This window comes from Rhineura floridana, chromosome 10, assembly GCF_030035675.1.
Source record: "Rhineura floridana isolate rRhiFlo1 chromosome 10, rRhiFlo1.hap2, whole genome shotgun sequence".
NCBI classification, from domain to species: domain Eukaryota; kingdom Metazoa; phylum Chordata; class Lepidosauria; order Squamata; family Rhineuridae; genus Rhineura; species Rhineura floridana.
In genome coordinates, this window is record NC_084489.1 from 11,404,100 (window position 1) to 11,424,253 (window position 20,154).

General features: G+C 41.3%; 1 protein-coding gene across 4 annotated transcripts in view; it reads left to right on the forward strand.

Annotated features, from left to right (window-relative positions):
• ELMO1 (engulfment and cell motility 1) overlaps positions 1–20,154 on the forward strand; it is a 504,161-nt gene that overhangs the window by 164,144 nt on the left and 319,863 nt on the right. For 3 of the 4 annotated variants that reach the window (XM_061587900.1, XM_061587898.1, XM_061587899.1), the window contains exons 6-7: positions 6,280–6,449; positions 12,089–12,124. In XM_061587900.1, the coding sequence (XP_061443884.1) occupies positions 6,280–6,449; positions 12,089–12,124 (206 nt within the window). The remainder of the gene's footprint in view (positions 1–6,279; positions 6,450–12,088; positions 12,125–20,154) is intronic. The other variant, XM_061587901.1, reaches the window with a different exon arrangement.

A 20,154-nucleotide genomic window follows, 5' to 3' on the forward strand; every position in this document is an offset into this window, starting at 1 on the left:
AGAGATCGGTGCACTTATTTAACCAACCCGCCACATTCCAGGAAATAAGAGATAAGTGCTCAAGATCCTGTGGGACCTTATATCAGTTGGAAGAACAAGGAGCATCAATATCAGTTACAAATTTCGAAGCCAAGTATCTTGGCAAGCTGTCAGCTCTACACTGCATCAGCAGTGTCAGGGGGGGCTGGAAATTCCTGGGTCTTTGGCAGGGAAGGAAAGTCCTTAGCCAGCAGTCGGGCTGTAAATCTGCCAGGCCTATCCGAAGCGTACTTGCCGAGTCAGAAGTCCAGAAGCGAGGTCAGTGGAGGTCCGGGATCAATTGCCAAGGAGGTCAGTCAAAGAGATGCTGCAGGGAAACTAGGTCTACACAAAGCCACGCCTGACGTTGCAGTCAGCAACAAGCTGCAGCCAAGGTGTGCCTTATAAAGAGCAGGATGGACAGCAGGTGTGAGCCCTCAGCGTTTGGGCCTTAAGGAGACAGGCCTGCCTCTCTTCTGCCTGACCTTGTGCTGTCTACGTTCTGCAGGTGAGGGGGGAGTATCCTGTTCACTGTCTGTGTCTGGCTGCAGGGCCTCTGCTGTCCCTGGGGTGCTCTGCAGCTGAGGGGCAGAAGGAGCTGGATTCTCAGGAGGCTCCTCCGTGTCTCCTGCTGCTCCTGGGTCTGCTGCTGTTACTCCCGAGTCGTCCTCATCTGAGGAGTCCTCTGACGGGGCCATGACACAAGCTAAGGGGGGGGTGCTGCTGAGGAGGAATATGCGTCGACACCCCTTTAGATCTAGAAATGTCAATCGGGACAATCTCATCCATCGAGGGGCTCCAATGGCTAACATTTGAAATAATCCTAGGAGCAAACACCTCAGGAGGGGAAGGAGAAGGAGTTAAAATACTCGATCTATCTTCCACACTACTCTTAACGCCGAAGTAGCCCGTCCCCACCAAAGGGTCAACAGTTTGAATAGGAAGGTTCTTTACTGTATTACCCTCCAACAAACTCGGCTGCTCAAGCTGGCTCTGATTTTGGGGAGCAGGGTAAACTTCAACCCCCACCAAAAGAGTCGAGGATCCGTGTGATCCACACGCTCTTACCCCTTGAAACACAGGACTAATCTTTTTATGAGAATCAGAGGAGTTTTTTGGGGGCTCAGACCCATGAAAATATTGTTGTTCCTTATCACTTTTCATGGATGAAAGCAAGCAGGATTTTAAGAGACCAAGTCTCGATATTATTTCAGTTTGATCCTGCGTTGGGAGGGCCCCAGACACCTTGATTAGCTTACACTCCTCCATCCCAAATGACTCACTAGCTAAGTTTTTTTTTATGGTAGAGCACTGCTCCTGAAGGGGTTCAGTTAAATTAGGGTTATCGGCGTAGTAGAGTTTCTCATAATCAACCTGCGCCGACTGGGCGGATTTCATGATATCCTCAAATACGACTGTGGGGCAATGATCATGAGAAACGTTGGCCTTGTTGAGCTGTAGGGCGGATGATAGAGCCACATTTTTGAAAACCCTTAACACTTGAATATTATAGCAGTTAAAAGCCTCTTTACCCGCATAGAGCTTGGCTGCAACATTACACTCTTTGAACGAGATTATTGCCAGCGCGGTAACCCCAGAAAAATATAAATATTCCACACGTTGGATATCATAATCAAATAATGTACAGAATGAGATGCCTCTCAATAGATTTAAAAAATGGGATTTCCGCTGATTCTGACAGCAAAACCTCCCGGGTTTAGGGTAATTGCAGAAAGCCAGCTTCTTTCGATTCAATACTAAGTTCCACTTGTGATGTTCATGGGGATTCTTCCTAACAGGCATATTTCTAAGGGAGGAGTCCAGTCTAGGGGCTGAATTGTTTGCATTGTCCGCAGAAGGTCGAGGAAGACCCATTGAAGAAGGGAGTACATCTGTCCGATTTAGAGCCTTTAAAATCACTGGTTCCTTTGGTGCATCCTTTTTTGAGGGAGCAATCTTTTCTCGAGGCTTTGCCACTGGAGTAGTGTCTGCTTCCAGGTGTCTGAACAATTTGCTATACTGTAACTTCTTATATTTAAGTGCCTTTGGATTTTTTTTGTTTTTGCTCTTCTTAAGTTTGTTAGCCACTTGTTGGTATTACTTTTGGAGCTCCTATTTGTACTTCTTTTTGTGCGGGCCTTAAGATTTTGGACACAAAACTTGGATTGAGTCCTTGAGCACGCTTTGGGTAAATCACAAAAGGCTCCTCGTGCAATATCAGCAACAGTCGTTAAAAGAGTATTACTCTTGTCCAGAACAGTTTTAATAAAATCAATTTCCCGCATAATGGCGCAAAACCAACTCTCAATTGACAAACCGTCGAGAGAAGGCGACACCAGTTGGTTTACAGAGTCCTGAGTGTTTACTTCTAAGGGATTCTGGCACACTAGAGTTCGCTGGAGCAATGAGGAGGAAAATAAGGACCCTTGGTTATTTTGTCTTTCTTGCTCTGCTACTGGAGCTAGAACCTTCAATTCAGCCTCCTCGGACAACATAGGCTCAGTAGCTGTCTCTGCTTGGGACAGCTCATAAGCCAAGCTTGGAGTGTTGTCATTCCCCTTTAAATCAAGGAGATCGCTGTTCCGACCAAAAGTCCAGTCATGAAGGGAGCTCCTCCCCCTCCATACTCTCCATACACCTTGGTAACTGCTTATCTGTAAAGAATTGAGTGATCTTCGTCTGGAAGGTTTTCTCTTGAGAAGTACCACTTTGGGAGGAGGGTGAAATTCCCAAGACTTTATATCCAGTTCTAGTAAGCACCATGGTATCAAAACCGGCCCAGGGAGTGGCCCTGGGTGTCTGCTTTCTCCTCCTCCTCAAACTCAGCGTTGCCCCTTATAAACTCAGCAGCAGGGGTGTAGTCATCCAGGGTCTCAGAGGGTCTCCTTTTTCCATTCTGCCATGCTGAGGGTGCAGAGCTACAGCCCCTCGGTGTAACACTGTTGTTCGTTCCCAACCAAGGAGAGCGTTGCGGTTTCGACACAAGAGCTTAGAATGTTTACTTACTCAATACAGCTTGAGTGTTGAGTAATGTAGAGGAGCGAACCTCTTCAGTATTTGCTGACAGAAGATAAGAGTGTAAGTAATCTTCCAAGGTCAGCAGTCACTCCCCCTTAGTCGTATAAATGCCGTACGAATGATAAGAATTTGTCCTTTGAGTCCTTTAAGTAAGGCATAAAAATTGATCAAGTGTGGAGCTCCTGGGTATGCAACCTCCTAGGTCGCCATCTTAAGCGGGGTATCCCATAACACTAAAATTTAAGTTATAATCATTATTATTATTTATATGGTGCTTTTTACTAAGTGCTCAAAGTGCTTTGTACACATTGGAATGTTGGTGGCTATTATTATTATCAATCCTCATTTTACAGATGGGTGTATGAGGCTGAAAGAGAGTAGTTTGCCTCAGGCCACTTGGTAAGCTTGTTAAGAACTGAGATGGGGAAACCCAGCTTCAAATCACTGCTCAGCCATGAAGCTCACTTGAGTTCCTTGAGCCTGGCATTAACCCAGCCTCACCTACTTCACTGTTTGGTATGAGGAAACCCAGGTATGCATCCTCAGCTTCTTGGATGAAGGATGTGGCACATGTTTGAAGAATAATAAAGCTCTTAAACAATTGCATGGATCCTAACTAGGCACTCATGGAGAAAAGTGCTCCTTTTGTTGATGGATAGGCCCGATATCCAGTGCAGGATCCCTGTGACAGGAGCGGGGAGGCAATTTTTATAGATTGCCGTTTCCTCCTGCAGGCCTCTGCTGCTCTAGAGGGTCCTCAACCCCTAGTTTTCAGGTGACACAAGGGACTGCTGGAGTAAGGCGGACCTGATAAAAGTTGACTCTCCCACTTCTGCTGGCAAGAGTATCCCATGAGCGGGACTCTACTCAGGGGATGCTCCCTCCTATTGAAGCCTAGTTAGAATCTGAGTCATACATTCCTCAGTATTATCTTTAAGGTAGTTAATGAGGTGACAGAAGGAGCATTTTTATCGGAGTGACCATGTAGGAAATCAGATTTTTTTTGCAAAATGGGTTTTATATCAATGTACATAGTTACTGCTGTGACAAAGCCTTCTGAGCGCACATTAGGGATGGAAAGATCTGTCCATTTCGGTTCTCTCAGTTTCTCATTTTTCCAATGTTAATTTCAGTTCTCTACATTTCTACAGTGATCTGCGATTTTTTTAAAAAAAATCCTCATGAAAATTCTCCACCATTCTCCACCATTGCACTCCACCAGTGCAAATTTCTCCAAATAAACACATTTTTGTAAGCAGTTTTGACAAAGGTACACATGTTTGCAAGGCGTTTCTCATCATTTCATGCCTTTTTGCATGTTATTTTCACTCATGTATTCATTTTTATGCACACTTTCCCCTAACACATGCATTTTTGTAAATGTTGCTTAGTTGGCAAACTGCATCCTAAAATTGTAATAATTGCAAATTTTGAAGGATGACTGTGTTTCAGGTCTCATATTGTTTTGGAAAGTGCAAATTAGATCAATTCGGCTTGAAATGCCAACTGAATCAAATTCTCACCCATCCTTAGTGCACATAGAACATTTTCTGAAGCGTAACATCTGTCTTGGAGAGTAAGTAAACAGATTATTAACTTGTCTCTGTCTTTAGCACGTGGTCTTAGGCAGTTCGCCAGTTTATAACAAAAAGGTTTAAAAGGAGATGTCAGTTTGAAGTTGGTGAGCCGGAATTCACTTGACACTGTCTGACTTGGACTCAGAAGAGGCTGGGAGTGAGAGCTCAGCTAGAAAGTAATTGCCCATTGTTAAGTGTTCATATACATTACTCGTTTTGCTTTACTAGTTCATTGCCAGTTGGAAGTGAACACACCCACTCTGATTGAATCTTTCATCTTTTTCATTAGGTCTTGTTTACATTTGATGTAACATAGTAATGGGCCACACTTACCTTTTGCGTTGCTGGGCCTGCTGGTCTCAATTTGCCGCCCTGAGCTCCTGTTGGGAGGAACGGTGGGATATAAATAAAATATTATATAAATAAATAAATAAAATTTGCCACAACACCCCCAACTCTCCTGTTAGTACCCGTGTGCGTGTGTGCGCGCCAACTGATGATAAAACATCATGCATCTTATATAGCTAATTTATGTGTGGTGTTATTGATCCGAGACACCACTACATTCCAGAAGTGGTAATAACCTTAATGTTTTGTATTGAAATCCTAAATTTAGAGCACCTCATAGATACATTAACTCTTGTGTGGCCTATGTTAGAGAGAAAATTTTCTTGTGAAGTGATAGAGGTTCAGTCAGTTGAATGTATGGTAAACTAGGAAGCCTGTCAGAGTCTTTATGGTAAACAACTCATCATGTGTTATAATATTTACCTCTTCAGGCTACAGAAGAATCACATACTGCATATTTTCCTATATTAAAAAAAAATAAAAAGCCTCTCTGCACATAGACAACCAAACACCAGGGAGAAGGTTTTAGCTTAGTTAGTTCTTTCTTTTATACAAAATTTTCCCTCCACAGGAAAATGTACAATCATCACCTCTGCAGTCTGAAATGGTACAGTTCAGAAGCAATTTTATCACAAGATATACTGTTGGTCTTTAAAGACTGTGTTCAAATTTTTAATATTGCTCCAACTGATAAATCATTTTTATCTAACTTCATCACTGTAGGGATCACACCAGATAATAAGTTTTAACAAGTGGGACTTGAAACAAAATGTGCAATGTAGAGTGTTTCTATTGCAGAGGTGGGGAACCTATTTTGGCCTTTTAAGGCCACATTCATCTTGGCCAACCCTCTGGGGGCCACATGTCGGGTGTGCAAGGGCAAAAGTGAATGTGGCTAATTCACACTCCTATGTGCACACTACACAAACACACACACACACGCACAGAGTACATATCGCTCCCTCTCTCCCCGATTGCTCCCTCTCTCCCTGCTCTGCAGATGATTGATCTAATGAGTAGGGAAGGTGATTTTCATTCCTATCACAGCGCTCAGCTGGGAGGCTGAGACTTCTGCCTAGCCCAGTCCTGTGACGGTGATTAAAATATCCCCTTCCCCCTCCTCAGATGATTGATCTGATAAACAGGGAGGGGGCAGTTTTCATCCCTATTGCGGTGCTAGGCTGGGTGGATAATCTTTAAACTAGTTGATATTTTTTCCTCAAATGTGTTCATTTATGAGTAACACTTGAAATTAAGGTCTGTGTTTCTCTTTTTCTCCCCCTCCCCTCTGTTTTTTCAATGTTCTGTCTTTGGTGAGGCCCAAAATGCTCTTCAGCTCCATGAGAGGATCCAATCTTCTAGTATGGATGCCAAGCTGGAAGCACTGAAAGACCTAGCTAGTTACTCGCGTGATGTAACATTTGCCCAAGAATTTATCAATCTAGATGGTATTTCACTCCTGACGCAGATGGTGGAAAGTGGCACTGAGTGAGTATTTTCCTGTAACACTACTATTTATGCACATTTTCATACTTGTTGCTAGGATAAGCCAGGCAAATTACATTTGTTGCTCATTTAAAAATAATTCATGTCAGAAGCTTTGTTCTGTGGAAATTAGTGGGTGTTTCATATGCTCTCACAGAACAATGTTTCTATCTTTTACATGCCACTGTGTCCTGGGATCTCACCTCAAACCAATTCTTAAATATTTTATAGACCACATAATATTTTAAAGTATTCTCAACATGAGGCACTCTAGAAAAGCATTGGAAAACTAGCAAACAAGCTTTATAGTAAAAATGTCTTTTTTAAAATAGAAAAGAGAAATATACAGGCACAGATAGGCTGTGTTCCCGCAAACTTCCAATAGCTAAGGCACCAAATCATGCAGAGAGGCAACAAAGAGCCTCCTCTGAGGGTAGATATATTGTTAATCCTCAGTAATTTTGAGGAGTCAGATTAAAAAAGAAACAAATTGTCCACATTGCTAGAATAAAAGATCATCTTTAATATTTTTTATTTTATTGAATTTAGAAGCAGGGGTTATAGAAATATTTCTTATCACAATAGTATACCACAACCAAAGTTTCTTAAAATCTTAATTCATGGTTGAAAATCCTGGTTTAAAATGCATATTGACATTGATTTAAATTGAGCACTGTCAGCTTCAGTCGCTTGTTGTTGTAAGAGAAAGCATGGTTTGCCTTCCAGAATAATTATGTACCTGCTATCTGCCTTACGCTTCATCAAATTTGATGTGATGGAGTCTCACTGTGGTATCCATGTGCCCGGTTCTAATGGCAGACCCATGCTAGTTACAGTAATTCATTGGGGTGCAGGGTGTGTGTGCATTTTTAACACACATGATGCATATGTTGCTGAGGAGGGCTTCTTTAGACACGTTAAGAAGTGTGTATTTCAGTCCTATTCCATTTGTGTTGCAATCCCATGGAAGGGAGAAGACCCCTCCTATGGAGGTCTAGCCCAAATCTAGAGAGGTTCACAGGGACTAGCTTATTTACTACTTACTGCCTTTAAGGATAGGAACCTGTGCCCCTCCAGATGTTGTTGGAATCTAACATTCATCAGCCCCAACCGGTATGGCCAATGGGCAGGAATGATGGGAGTTGTGGTCCAACATTTGGAGGGCCACAGGTTCCTGACAGCTCTTCCGTAGAATGGAGCAAGGCAAATAATAAATTAGTTGTGTGCTTCTTCAACCCCTTCCCAACTGCAGTAGGCTTTAGTGGGAAGGAGTCTATACTTTTTCACTGGATTCCAAAAGAAGCACTGGGGCTTCCAAATACCCATGTTCCTATTATGTACACGTAAGCTCTAAGACAACACGAAACATAAGCCTTGTGTCCATGTGGCTTATTATAATAAGTCAGGGACACAAACAACTAGGCAGTAGGAAGTGGGCTGTGTACTATCTTAGGTTGCAGATGTGATGCATCCCCTTTGTGTACTCTGGTGTATTGGAGTTTCTACGGATCAGGATGTACATCAGTTACTGAACTGCATTCTTTCTGATGTTCTGATAATTTCCCTCTCTAATTGTCGATCACAATACCCTTGGTATCAGGAAAGAAAGGAGTGCATTACATCTTTAATTTCAAGATGCATGTGTTTCTTGTTAATTATCTTGAAAGATATTGTTCATGATCTTGAATGAAATTGCTTGCATCTAGAGTATTCCAGATAAATAATTCCTTTTTCTGCAGCATGGTTTCATTCTGTTAATGACAGCCTGCAATGGTTATAAGGCTAAAGAATAGGAAGGAGTGTGTGTACTATATATGGGACCATCATGTTTTATATGGCACCCTTTCCTTTCATACAGGGCTCAGTTTCTGCCCTTTATGGTATGCATTCTCCTTCCTGCCACTGCCTGACCCCTTGTGGTCCTCTGCCAACTCAATTATTGCCAAAATATTGCAATTTCTGAAAAATTCTAATATTGCAATCATAAAATATTGTTACAACGTGCTGTGTTTTTGCAGATTTAATCTGCATGTAGAATTTGGGGTTTCCTTGGGGCAGATTTAGGGTTTTTTCTTACAAAATAGGTTTAACCGAGCCCTGAACCTCTGACAATCATTCTCTGTTCCCCTTAAGTCATCCCAACTGAACTTGAAAGCAAGGGCCTTTTTTGATCTATAACTAGTAGCTTTGCCAAATAAGCCACAGAGGAATTGGTCTCGTCAGAGCTGGCAAAAATTTGTCTCAGCTGGAAGTGGTTCCTGGCAGATAGTAGAGTGCACGTTTAGTAAGTATTATGCTTTTGTGGCTTGGGGAATTCCAAAAGGAGCTGCTGTCCTTTTGGTAGAGAGCCAACAATGTAATCCAGAGTCCCTTCGAGGACAAAGAGTGAGCATATTGTGGTAGGCAAATGTCTAAGCAAATATCCTTTGATTATTATCCTAGAACATTATATTGCCATTCCTTTCAAATCTTCTATTAAAATTAACTTGAATAAAAGTCTGTGATTTGTTGTTTGTACTCTTGACTTACAGGATCTTTTAATTTGAAGCATTATTGAGGCATTCAATTTTCTTACAAAACCACTATGAATTACTGAGATGCTTCTGACCCACTAATTCCAGTGCATCATTGTTCAGTGCATCATCATTCATAATCCCCCAAAGGCAAATATTGTGACTTCAACCTTCAGAAATAACATCATATAGAACAAAGTCATTCCCAGTCAGGTTAATCTCACAGGAACTCTTGACAAGCAGGATCAGTTTGAATTCACTTTGTTTCTCTAGATGTTATGTTTAGGTAGGTCCTGATCTAGGAAGAATGGTCAAATTAGAGTATTGATTAGTTCCCCTTCCTACAGGAAAATGTATTAAAATCACAGATTTGGATAGATCAACTTACTGAACAGAGGTAACCTCAATACCATGCTAATCTTAAAATATGTTGGCTTTTCTAAAATACCAAACAAACCCATATTTTAGCTAGAGCTAACATTTGAAGTGTAACCAAAGGGTAAATTTATTTCACTGCACAATCCTGTAATTCAACCCACATTTTGGTAAGTTTGAACAGGGCACTATTTTCTACAATAAAGGTTGTGACTCAAATGCCTTTTTAAAAAAATCTAATGGTAAATTTTTTGCAGATGAGGAAAAAGGTCTCCACCAGCCAGCCCATAAACAAACAAATCCTTGTTGACATCTATGATGCATTTGACCCAACTTGCCTTTCTCTTTGAAAGAGTTCTGATTCAGGACACAGTTGGCAGGAACGTGTCCTTTACAACTTGTATGTTGTACAATTCCCATTAATTTCAATAGGGTGCATCCAGAAGATGTTCAGAGAGGACTATGTCCATAGATTCCATCTTGTGGAAAAAGGTGACATTTTGAAACTGCAATCGTATTAATATATTGCTTATGTTAAGCAAAACAGTTGGACACTCAAATCTATAGCTTATGTAAAGTTTGTGTGGTATATATGGCCCACTAATTTCAGTGGTTTCTATAACTAACGCTTTATAACTACTGCTCAGATTTTTATCACAGTCTTGTAAATAAGCTCACAAAAGTTCTTAGACTGCAAAAGGTTTTACTAGTCTTCTGGGAATTAACAGAGGGAGGGAATGAAGAGTACTGTCCCCTCTAGCAGCAGCCCACTGCATTTCTATGTTGGTTTATTTATTTATTACATTTGTATACTGCCCCATAGCAGAAGCTCTCTGGGCGGGTTAGAACAGTTAAAAACATTAAAAACAAATTTAAAAACACTTAATATTTTTTAAAAAACACATGCTAAAATGCCTGGGAGAAGAGGAAAGTCTTGACCTGGTGCTGAAAAGATAACAGTGTTGGCGCCAGGCACACCTCGTCAGGAATATCATTCCATAATTTGGAGGGAGTTTCCCTTGACTGGTAACCAACTGTCAATCAGTTTTCTTTATTACGGTCAATGATCAGCATAGAAAGCATTCAGAAACAGCATAAACTGGCAACCAGTTTATGTTTCTGTGCTGGGTTCAGAGGGGGGACAGAGTGCTTCATTTATCCTCTGCCAGTCTGTTCACTTGCCTGCATACTTACCTGCATGTACTTACCTACAAGCTTTTTCCTTTCACCTGTGGCTACCAGGCTAGTGCTTAAATACAAGCCTGTTTTATCAAGATTGCACCATGCAAAATGTTCACCATATACACATGCTTGTACACTATATATTCTGTCATGGTGATTTGTAGTGATTACTAGTACAGTGCCTTGGTATGATGCAATTCTGTCATGCATTGCTGTGGAATTTGGTGCAAGTATTTTGAAACACAAGAAGTCAGGTTGCCACAAAAAGAAATTCCTTGCTGCTGCAGGTGAATATTAATAAAATCAGTACTGGGAGACTGACATGGCAGTATAAGTAGTTCCTTTATACAAATATAAAATTATCAACAACCTTGTAGCTATAGGGTTGTATTCAACTAAATTTACTGAAGAGTAGACCCATTAAAATTAATGGTCCTAAGTCAGTCATGGCCATTAATTTTAATGGGTCTACTGTGAGTAAAAGTTAGTTAAATACAACCCCATAATGTCTGGTTGTGTATACAGGTTTTAACTAAAGTGTCCAATCTTAAAAATTTGAGATGCACATAAAAACATAAATACCCAGAGTCTGAGGTATGTTGTCCATTTGTAACTTTCTTTACATGCCACCTGTGGATGTATTTTAACTGGTTCCTGTGATTCACAAACATACAATGACCAGTCTGGGGATAGACTTTCTGCAGCCTGGCTCCTCAGGGACCAAAGTTGTCCCCTAGCTGTGATGCCATTGAGTCTCTGAGGTGCTTGGTTGGAAAAGGTACAGCCGCCCTGACGGGAGAATCTGGTTGGTACTCCTCCAGCACTGAGAGGATGCAAATGCCAAAAAGTCAAATACTGCTTCTTACGTATTGCAAGGTGAAGTGGGGTGGACTCAGGGGGTGCTAATTGGTGACCCCTGGCCTAAAGTATTGCAGAGTTTTAAATATGAACGATGGTATAAAACATGGGTTTAAGAGGGGCTTACGTTATGATGGTAAAGATGGTGTTTTTTTGGCAGGAGGTGTATTGTATATTTAGGGGGAAACAGAAATAGAACTTTCCCTAAGCATTCTGTTGGTGTTTCCCCAAATAACTAGTTTGGAAACTACCAACAGAGCCTTTGGCAGTTGTGATGGGGTTAATTGCTACATGGGAGGAGTGGGCAAGCTCTTAGGTCCAGTGACTGGGGGCTGAAGCCCAGGGGTCCAAGACCCTGGTAGCTGTTTTTCTTATGGCTGATGTCTAGGGCCAGATGGTCCTTCCATTTGCTTCGTGGACAAGATTGAGAGATAGGTGGGAAACGGTATGATCCCAGAAGTGTCTGGCCTTTTGCTGATACTGCTGTTCCCCATGCTGGTGAAGTTCTGATATGTAGGCCATGTTCTTAAATGTTCCTTAGAATAATTTTCAATATGTCTCTCTTGTCCCCCCCCCCCCCTGCGCTTTTGAATTATTGCCAACTGTGATTTGTCTGGTTGTATTCAAAAGGTATTGAAAAACTCAAAACACAGGTTAGAAGGGAAAATGCCTTATAATGTTTCTCTTTATCTAAAAGTTTTTAAATTTTTGCAGACGATATCAGAAATTGCAGAAGATAATGAAGCCCTGGTAAGAAACTGATTGGCTCATGACCCTGCAAACTTCCTCCTCTTTGCATGAGGCCTTCCTGCTGATTTTATTTATTTAAATATCTGTGCATATTTTGATCAAGCAAATATTCTGCTTCTCCTTCCTGCTCTTTAATGCCACATGCGAAAGATTGATTATGGAGATTTCAAGTATTTATTTTTATCTTATTTATTTTTGCATTGCTTATGGAATGGATGCTTTGTTTTCCTGTACCTGCTAAAGCTATTTGCTGGTGCTGTCTCCTTTGGCTGGACTTTTTTTCCCTTTGAGCTATCAACTTTTTTATTTTAAATGTCATTACTTGTGTTCCTACCTGATACTTTTGTGATGTTGATGGACTTAATAATGAACTTTAGAGTTGCAGTCACTTTAATTTCTAGCACCTGGTAAAATGGCCAGATTGCATTGCCTGGACCAACTGAAAAATTGCAGTGTCATATTTTCTCAGAATAAGTATGTTGATGATTAGTGGTATACAAGCTTAAAATTAAGTTCCTGTTTTCCTGATAGTACTGGAGTTCATTTCTAGTTAAGGGCAAAATGTTGTGCTTCCAACTGGCAGCTGCGCATTGCAGTTCTGTAAATCATTCTTTCTTAGTCCAGATAGAGTGCATGGAACATTTCCCAAAATTGAATGGAACACAGTGGAAATACCCCCAGGAGACCTATAGAGCCTAATGCTGTATCTGTTGAGATACAACAATAATTTCAGACAGTATGCTTACCAATATAAGGGGAAATATGCCTACTTATATTATTTATTTATTACATTTATACCCCACCTTTCTTATCATGAAACCCAAGGCGGCTTACATATGGTTCCCAGGTGGTCTCCCATCCAGGCACTGACCAGACCTGACCCTGCTTAGCTTCAGCAGGGAGCTGGCCTTATGTGCCTTCAGACCATAGCCTAGGACCCATATAATGACTACTCATATAATGAAAAACCATGTAGTCTCTCTTTGTTAATGAGCCATGGGGAGCCTTAGGCTCATATATTTACTACTCCTTTTCTCCTCCTTCCATGCTCACAAGGATCAGATGTCCACCGTTCCCCATGACATCCTAACTCAAAGAAATGTTTGTTTAAACTCCAGATAGTAAGAACAAAGCAAGATGAAAACCATGATTTCAGATCCTGGGTTGTTCTCTAGCAGGGTTAGGTTAGGGAACTGTTGTTACCTTAAAATTGGAAGCAGAATTTCATGATTTCCTCACTCAGGGCATAGAAGAGGAGAAGTGAGGAGTGTGTGAGCCCCACACACAGGCTGACTGTAACTCATTCACATAGTGGAAAACTGTGGCTTCCCATTGTATCTGTACCACACTGTAATGTCCCCTCTTCAACTCCCAGGTTTCCCCCAATAATTTGCAAGATGGATTTTGCTTATTATATAGGATTCTCATTTACATTCCAAAAATGTTATGCCACTTAAATGATGCAGTGTAGAACAAAATGTCCCTATTTATTTATCATCCACAATGTGTCATTTGAGTGGTTGCCAACTACTGTCTGCTTCTAAAATGGTTTTAAAAAAAACAAGTACTATGTGATAGTCAAATGTGAAGAATCAATTTTTGAGGTTTTCCTTAGGTTAGGTGAATTGTCCTGTCAAACTTTGATATAAATATAACTTCCACCTGCAATATTTAGCTGGTAGCCAGAAGTGAAATATTTTTGTTTGTACTAAGCTGTTGCACGATAATTGCAGCTCACCAAAAGTATTGAACCTCTACACTGAATTCTCAGTCACAGTTGAAAAACCATGCATAATGCTGTATTGATTGTTACGTAGAATTGCAGCTGAAACTTGCTCTGTGAAACTACTTTTGGCATGATGGCCATTCATAGTTTTCAAAGACATTTTGAAATTACTTAAGAAAAGGATACACACAGTGGTGCCATTATGGCCAAACGATAGGACTCATGTCCAGGTCCTTGCGGCCGTCAACAGAGACAACATCAACATCAGATGACAACATCAGAGAGGAGATAGGAAGCTGTGGTATGCTAGGAAGTTCTGAACTGGCAGGCATTTTAATTTAACTCATTTCCCAAAGTAATGTAGTGGTGGTGAGCCGATGATACCTTTAGGTTTGCAGGGCCAGTGAGGGCACCAGAGCAGTAAGGGGGCAGGCTCAACTTCCTACCATGCTAACAGACAACCTTGCCTTGATGCTCGCTACTTGCTTCAGCCAGTTGCCTAGACCCAAAAGCATGGTGGTGGTGGTTGCTGGCATGTGGGAAGAGAACAGCAGCAGGCTGGTGGGAGAACAGCTTTGCCACTCAACAAAGATGTAAAAAGGCATGGGCAACACCAAGAGGAGGAAGCCAGGTGGTGGTGAAACCCCCAAAAGGCATCTTACTCATGGCCCCCTCAAATCCGGGAGCATTTCTGATTACACTTTAAAAGAAACACCAAACTTCTGCCCAAAATGGCAGCCCTGTGAGTAGTTCTTGCCATCCTTCTCTGTAAAGTGTTCCACTGTGACCTGATGTCATTATTCTTTGCATTTTCTCATCTCACTATTGATGGCTAATTATGTGTAGTGAGAAAATGCACCACATATTGATGTCAGAACTTCATGCAGTAGTTGCCTAACACAGAATGAGGGAGCAAAGAACTTGGCACATATCAGTTTTGGCAGCAGCTGTTGCCTTCAGGTATTCAGACTGATCATGTGGAGAGAGCTGTAGGTTTGTATGCGTAAGCCCCATCTCCATTTTCCCTGTTTCCACAAGAGATCTTCATATGTTAAGCATGAAGGTTTGAAGGGGGCTTCTAACTGCATTCAGCTGAAGCCTCTGCAGGATCAGGACACCTATGTTCCTGGGGTTTCCATTTAAAAGTGTCCACATAATCAGGGTCCCTATGTTATTGGGGTTCCCAGGCATGCTGAGGCTTCTAAGCACTTTCATTAAAACTCACTTAAAAGCCTCCATCAGGCCTTCCCACTCAACACAGAAAGATCAGGGTGCTGCTTGTGGGATGCCCCTACAATTCCCCCCACCTGCTTTGTTTGAGAGTTATTTTAATGTGTTACTCTCAGTCACTGCTGAAACGTGTCTAATTAGAAGTCTTACACATGCATTTTGCAGCTATTTTGTTTTCTGTGTAATGCTCTCCGTCCTTTTCACTGATACAGTGTACAAAAGCATGGTACTATATGGTGGCATGTAGAAAGGCATTTTGCACTTGTACCTCTCTGCTTAATGATGATGGGGGATCATGCACAGGAGAAAGGTAGTGGCAACAGCATGTTCATACCTTCTTTTAAAGCTGCTTGTTGTAATATATTTAAAATGTATTTTCCTGATCTTGTTACCGACCAAACTACTGTCAAGCTAATTCATTTCTGAATGCTTAGGTACTAATGATAATAACTTAGTTTCTGCGTAAAATAAGGACTAGATAAAAATGTTTGAATTTCAGGAGGAATAATTTGTTTTAGCCTGTGCTGATGCATGAGTCTTTCTTATTCAAGCCAGTGCTGGTGCTTGTCATTTCTCAGTTTTGTGATCATGAAGGCTACTGAATTGATGATGGTTATAGTCGAGTTTCCTGTGTCTTATTCTCCTTTTTCTCAGCAAGACTGATCTGTGCTTGGAGAAGTTTTGGCGTAAGTCATCCTGAGTTCTGTCATTGATGGACACTAGCACACACAAACTTAGAAAAAAAAACAGGACAGATAGAACTCAGGATGACTACAGCAGGTTTCATAAATTCATAGTAATTCTTTAAATTTTCTCTGAATAAAACATAAGACTTTGCTGCTCTACTCTTCATAGATGTGATGTTAGAACTTGCAGTATATGCAATACACCACAGAGATGTTACTAGTGTTATTAAAGTTAGACACACTAGCCCAAATGTGTAAGATCAGAATGTAAAACTATTGCCAAAAATGTTAGAAATTACTCTTTAAAAATGGTGTTGTCATGCACTAATGGGTTTTGTAGCAGAGTTGGACTCAGGTAATAATGGGCCCAAGTGGTGGGTGCAGAGGGCACTCTGGCAACTCTTGGCTGAGCTACTCAGCTCCTTGAGCTGATCAACTGCTCTGATGAGAAGGCAGAAGGACATAAGAAAGAAAGAAAAAGGAAAGTTCCGAGAAAGTGGAGGCAGGGAGTCAAAAAGTAGCAGAGGAGCAAGAAGACTTGTGACAGGTGGATTGGAAGAGTGAGTAGTCTAGAGGAGAAGTCCTGTGGAAAGAATCTGATTGGAAGAAAAAAATAGGACATACACAGCTGGGGAGACGGGGTGCTTGTGACCATGTGGTGTAGTGTAAGGCACATTCACATGTTACTTTGAAATAGTCTGCCACCAAAGCATTGGGTTCACATGCTCCCTCCCTCTCTTCTCTCCTCTTTCTGTGTGTCTGAAAGGAAAACTTTGCCAGAATTAGTTTCATTTCCCACAATTCCTGGCTTGTCCTTACATATGAACCAAAGAATGAGGTTTAAAACAAACTCTGGTCAGTTTCAAAACAAGCCATCTTCAAACCCTGGGTATGACATCAGCATGTTGCACTAACCAGATTTTGTTTTAAGCCATGTTTGCTGGTTCGCACGTAGCACCAAGCCAGGAATCCTGGAAAATGAAACTACTTCTGGTGAAGTCCTCTTCACAGCTACTCAAAAGGAGACTGGGGGGGTACTCACACAAGCCTATGGGTTTGCATGGACTCCTTTCTGCTTGTGCACATAGTGGCTAGACCAGAGTTTAGTGTTAAAGTGTGAACACGCGGAGCATATGTCTAGCTGGGTCATTGGTCTGACTCTTTTATATAAGATATGTCTGTCTATATATGCTTGCATTATTTCATGCCAAGTGTGCCACTTCCATTATGTGGTAATACTTTATTCAGAACAATCTGAGTCAGATAAGGTGTTGCACTCTCTGTGGCTTTATGGATATGTTTCTCCTGAGGGGTTGGTATTAGTATTGTGGGAAGGAACATGCAGTTTGACTGACCTACCTGGTTTCTTTCCACAGATTTTCACAGAATGGTGAGAAGTAGCCTGTATCAGCTCAGTAACATTTGAATCAGGCCACTGTTCGAAGGGATTAGTCATGGATTTGGTTCTGGAATCTGAGCTTCATACTTGTCCATGTCCTTGGTTAAGTCCTTTTCTGACAGGAGCTGAATAACAGTGCTCTATTTCATATGATAGCTGTAGTGGCCAGAATTCAAAGAAGGGGACATACATATGGGAGATGGATAAGGATCTTGTCTTGAGGATTGGCAATTTTTGCAAAGCAAACAGCTAGTAAAGCTGAGGCTGTGTGCATGATTCTCTCCCTACTTTAAGTCTTGGCCTAAGACATGAAAGCATGTTGCATGCTAAAATGCTGTATAAATGATAGCAATAAAGGTAGTAGCAGCAGCAGTGATAGCAGCTAGTCGTCTCACCTTTCTAAGAATAACAAAAATATGTTTTTTTAAAAAATGCTGGCATTCTTATTTTACTAGTTCTCACTTACATTTGTACATATGTGAATGCCTGCATAAAGGTGCTAGGTATGTGACCTGCACAAACAATTCATGAAACCTTATTCTAAACACAAACATTGAATTGAAGACTGTAATATCTTTCTAATCATGGATTCGTTCTTACAGCTCAGTGTCCCTCTTAAACAAATAGCATTTTAAAAAGTGGCTATATTTTTCCACCTCTGTAAATGTTTATGTTGGTAGGACTGCATCATTTTATATGGAAAATGGACTGCCGTCAAGTTGATTCCGACTTATGGGCAACCCTTTGAATAGGGTTTTCATGGTAAGCAGTATTCAGAGGGGGTTTACCATTGCCTCCCTCTGAGGCTGAGAGGCAGTGGCTGGCCCAAGGTCACCCAGTGAGCCTCATGGCTGTGTGGGGGTCCGAACCCTGGTCTCTCAGCTCATAGTCCAACACTCTAACCACTATGCCACACTGGCTCTCATCATTTTATATAGGTTGTCCATAATAAAATGAAATTCGATGGGAATTTTATTTTTTCAAATTGAACATGAGAATATATGCTGATACTCATTGATTATAATGCTTATCATATGTAATTAGTTTGCCTCCACAGATGACTATTGTTTTCCTATAATTAGAAAAATGTTTTCAAGCAACCAAGCTACACAGTTAAATTAATGGGCCCTAAAGCATTAACATTGACATTTAATGGTGCACGTTACTATTAAAAGGTGAACTTCATGAGATAATGGATCATAAGCTCTGTGTTGATTACACAGTTCAATCTGAACCAGACTTCAGTTTCTAAAGCTATCATATAGACACATGATGGCATCCTTGGGAAATTCCAGAGATGACCTCACACTTGAAGCAAAGAGTAACGAGTCACATGAACTGATGAGCTCTGTGCAGCTGTATAGCTGGCATTATTCTGCATTATGAAACTGTGATTTCAGCATTTAGATGGACATAGTAGAGAAATTATCTCAATTTTCCAATCTAGACTTTTGGCCTGCCCTTGTTATGTTGCTTTTTAATAACATTTTGGTGCTCCAGTTTTTCTGTACCTTCCTATGATGTAGCAATTGTAACATGCAAAACACTTCCAAGTAGGAAGTTGCAGGTATGCTATCACATGTGACTGTTCCAGACCTGTCTGTCATGGGGCTCAGAGAATAGTCTGAAGAAGGCACATCACACAGTTCTGCTGTGGAAGTTAAGCTGGCTTGGCCTTGTAAACTTCCTCAATCTGAGACTGCCTGAAAACTGTATGTAAGCTATTCTGAGCTCTTCAGCAGAAGAACTAGAAATGTTTAATATATGCCAAGGAAACATGCAATAATGTGTATTTGTCATGCAGGGTACATACATTTCCTGCACAAAAGGGAAAATCTTTTTTTACTTTTCAGTTCTTCCTTTGGGAGTAGGCTCAGTGGCAGACCATATGCATTGCATGCAGAACATTCTGTGATCTCCAGTTAAAAGGATCAGCAGATGATGTAAAAGACCTCTGCCTCCTAAGGCCCTAGAGCAGCCTTTCCCAACCAGTGTGCCTCCAGATGTTGTTGGACCACAACTCCCATTAGCCTCAGCCAACATTGCCAATGGCTGAGGCTGATGGGAGTTGTGGTCCAACAACATCTGGAGGCACACCGGTTGGGAAAGGCTGCCTTAGAGAGTTGCTGCTAGTCAGAGTAGACAACAGTGGGCTAGATGGACAAATAATCTAACCTGAAATAAGGCAGCTTGCTATAATAATCTGTGTAGGAAATACTGTCGTCATAGTTGCACTGTGGTTTTAGTTGATTCTGTTATTTGCTGAGATTTTTCTTTATTGATGTATATTTTACAATTTTGTTTATTTTATGTATTCAGCTCTGCCCTGGTGAAAGATAGGTTATAAATATTTTTAATAAATAAGAATAAACCTTGATTTACTCAAACCTTGGACCTGAAGAAATGGCAGGCACGACAGCTGGAACGACAGCGGAGAAAAACTCAATCTGTCTTTGACTGAACACTGGTTAGAGCTCATTTTCGAGCCTACCATGTGGCAGTGATGGCGGTGAAAAAAGCTTACTTCTCTGCCACCATTGCATCTGCCCAGTGCCGTCCGGCGATGCTTTTTCGGGTGGTCTTTTGGGATCTGGTCCGACAGCAGACTCTGAACCATCAGTTGCTCTCTGTGAAATGTTTGCGAGGCACTTCGCAGATAAAATTGCTCACATTTGGTTTGACCTGGACTCCTCGTTAATTACAGTTGTGCCAGATGTCCCCATTGCTCCCTCTGGCCATTTTTCCATGGATACTTTTCAGCTTGTAAAACCTGAGGATGTGAACAGGATTCTGGGAGAAATGAGGGCCACCACCTGCTCGCTTGATCCTTGCCCATCCTGGCTAATTAAATCCTCCAGATTGGGAGTAGCTGGTTGGTTGACATATCTAACACCTCCCTAAGGGAAGGCTCTATGCCAACATTGTTGAAGGAGGCTGTGATTAGACCTTTGTTTAAAAAGCCTTCACTAGATCCTGCGGATCTTAATAA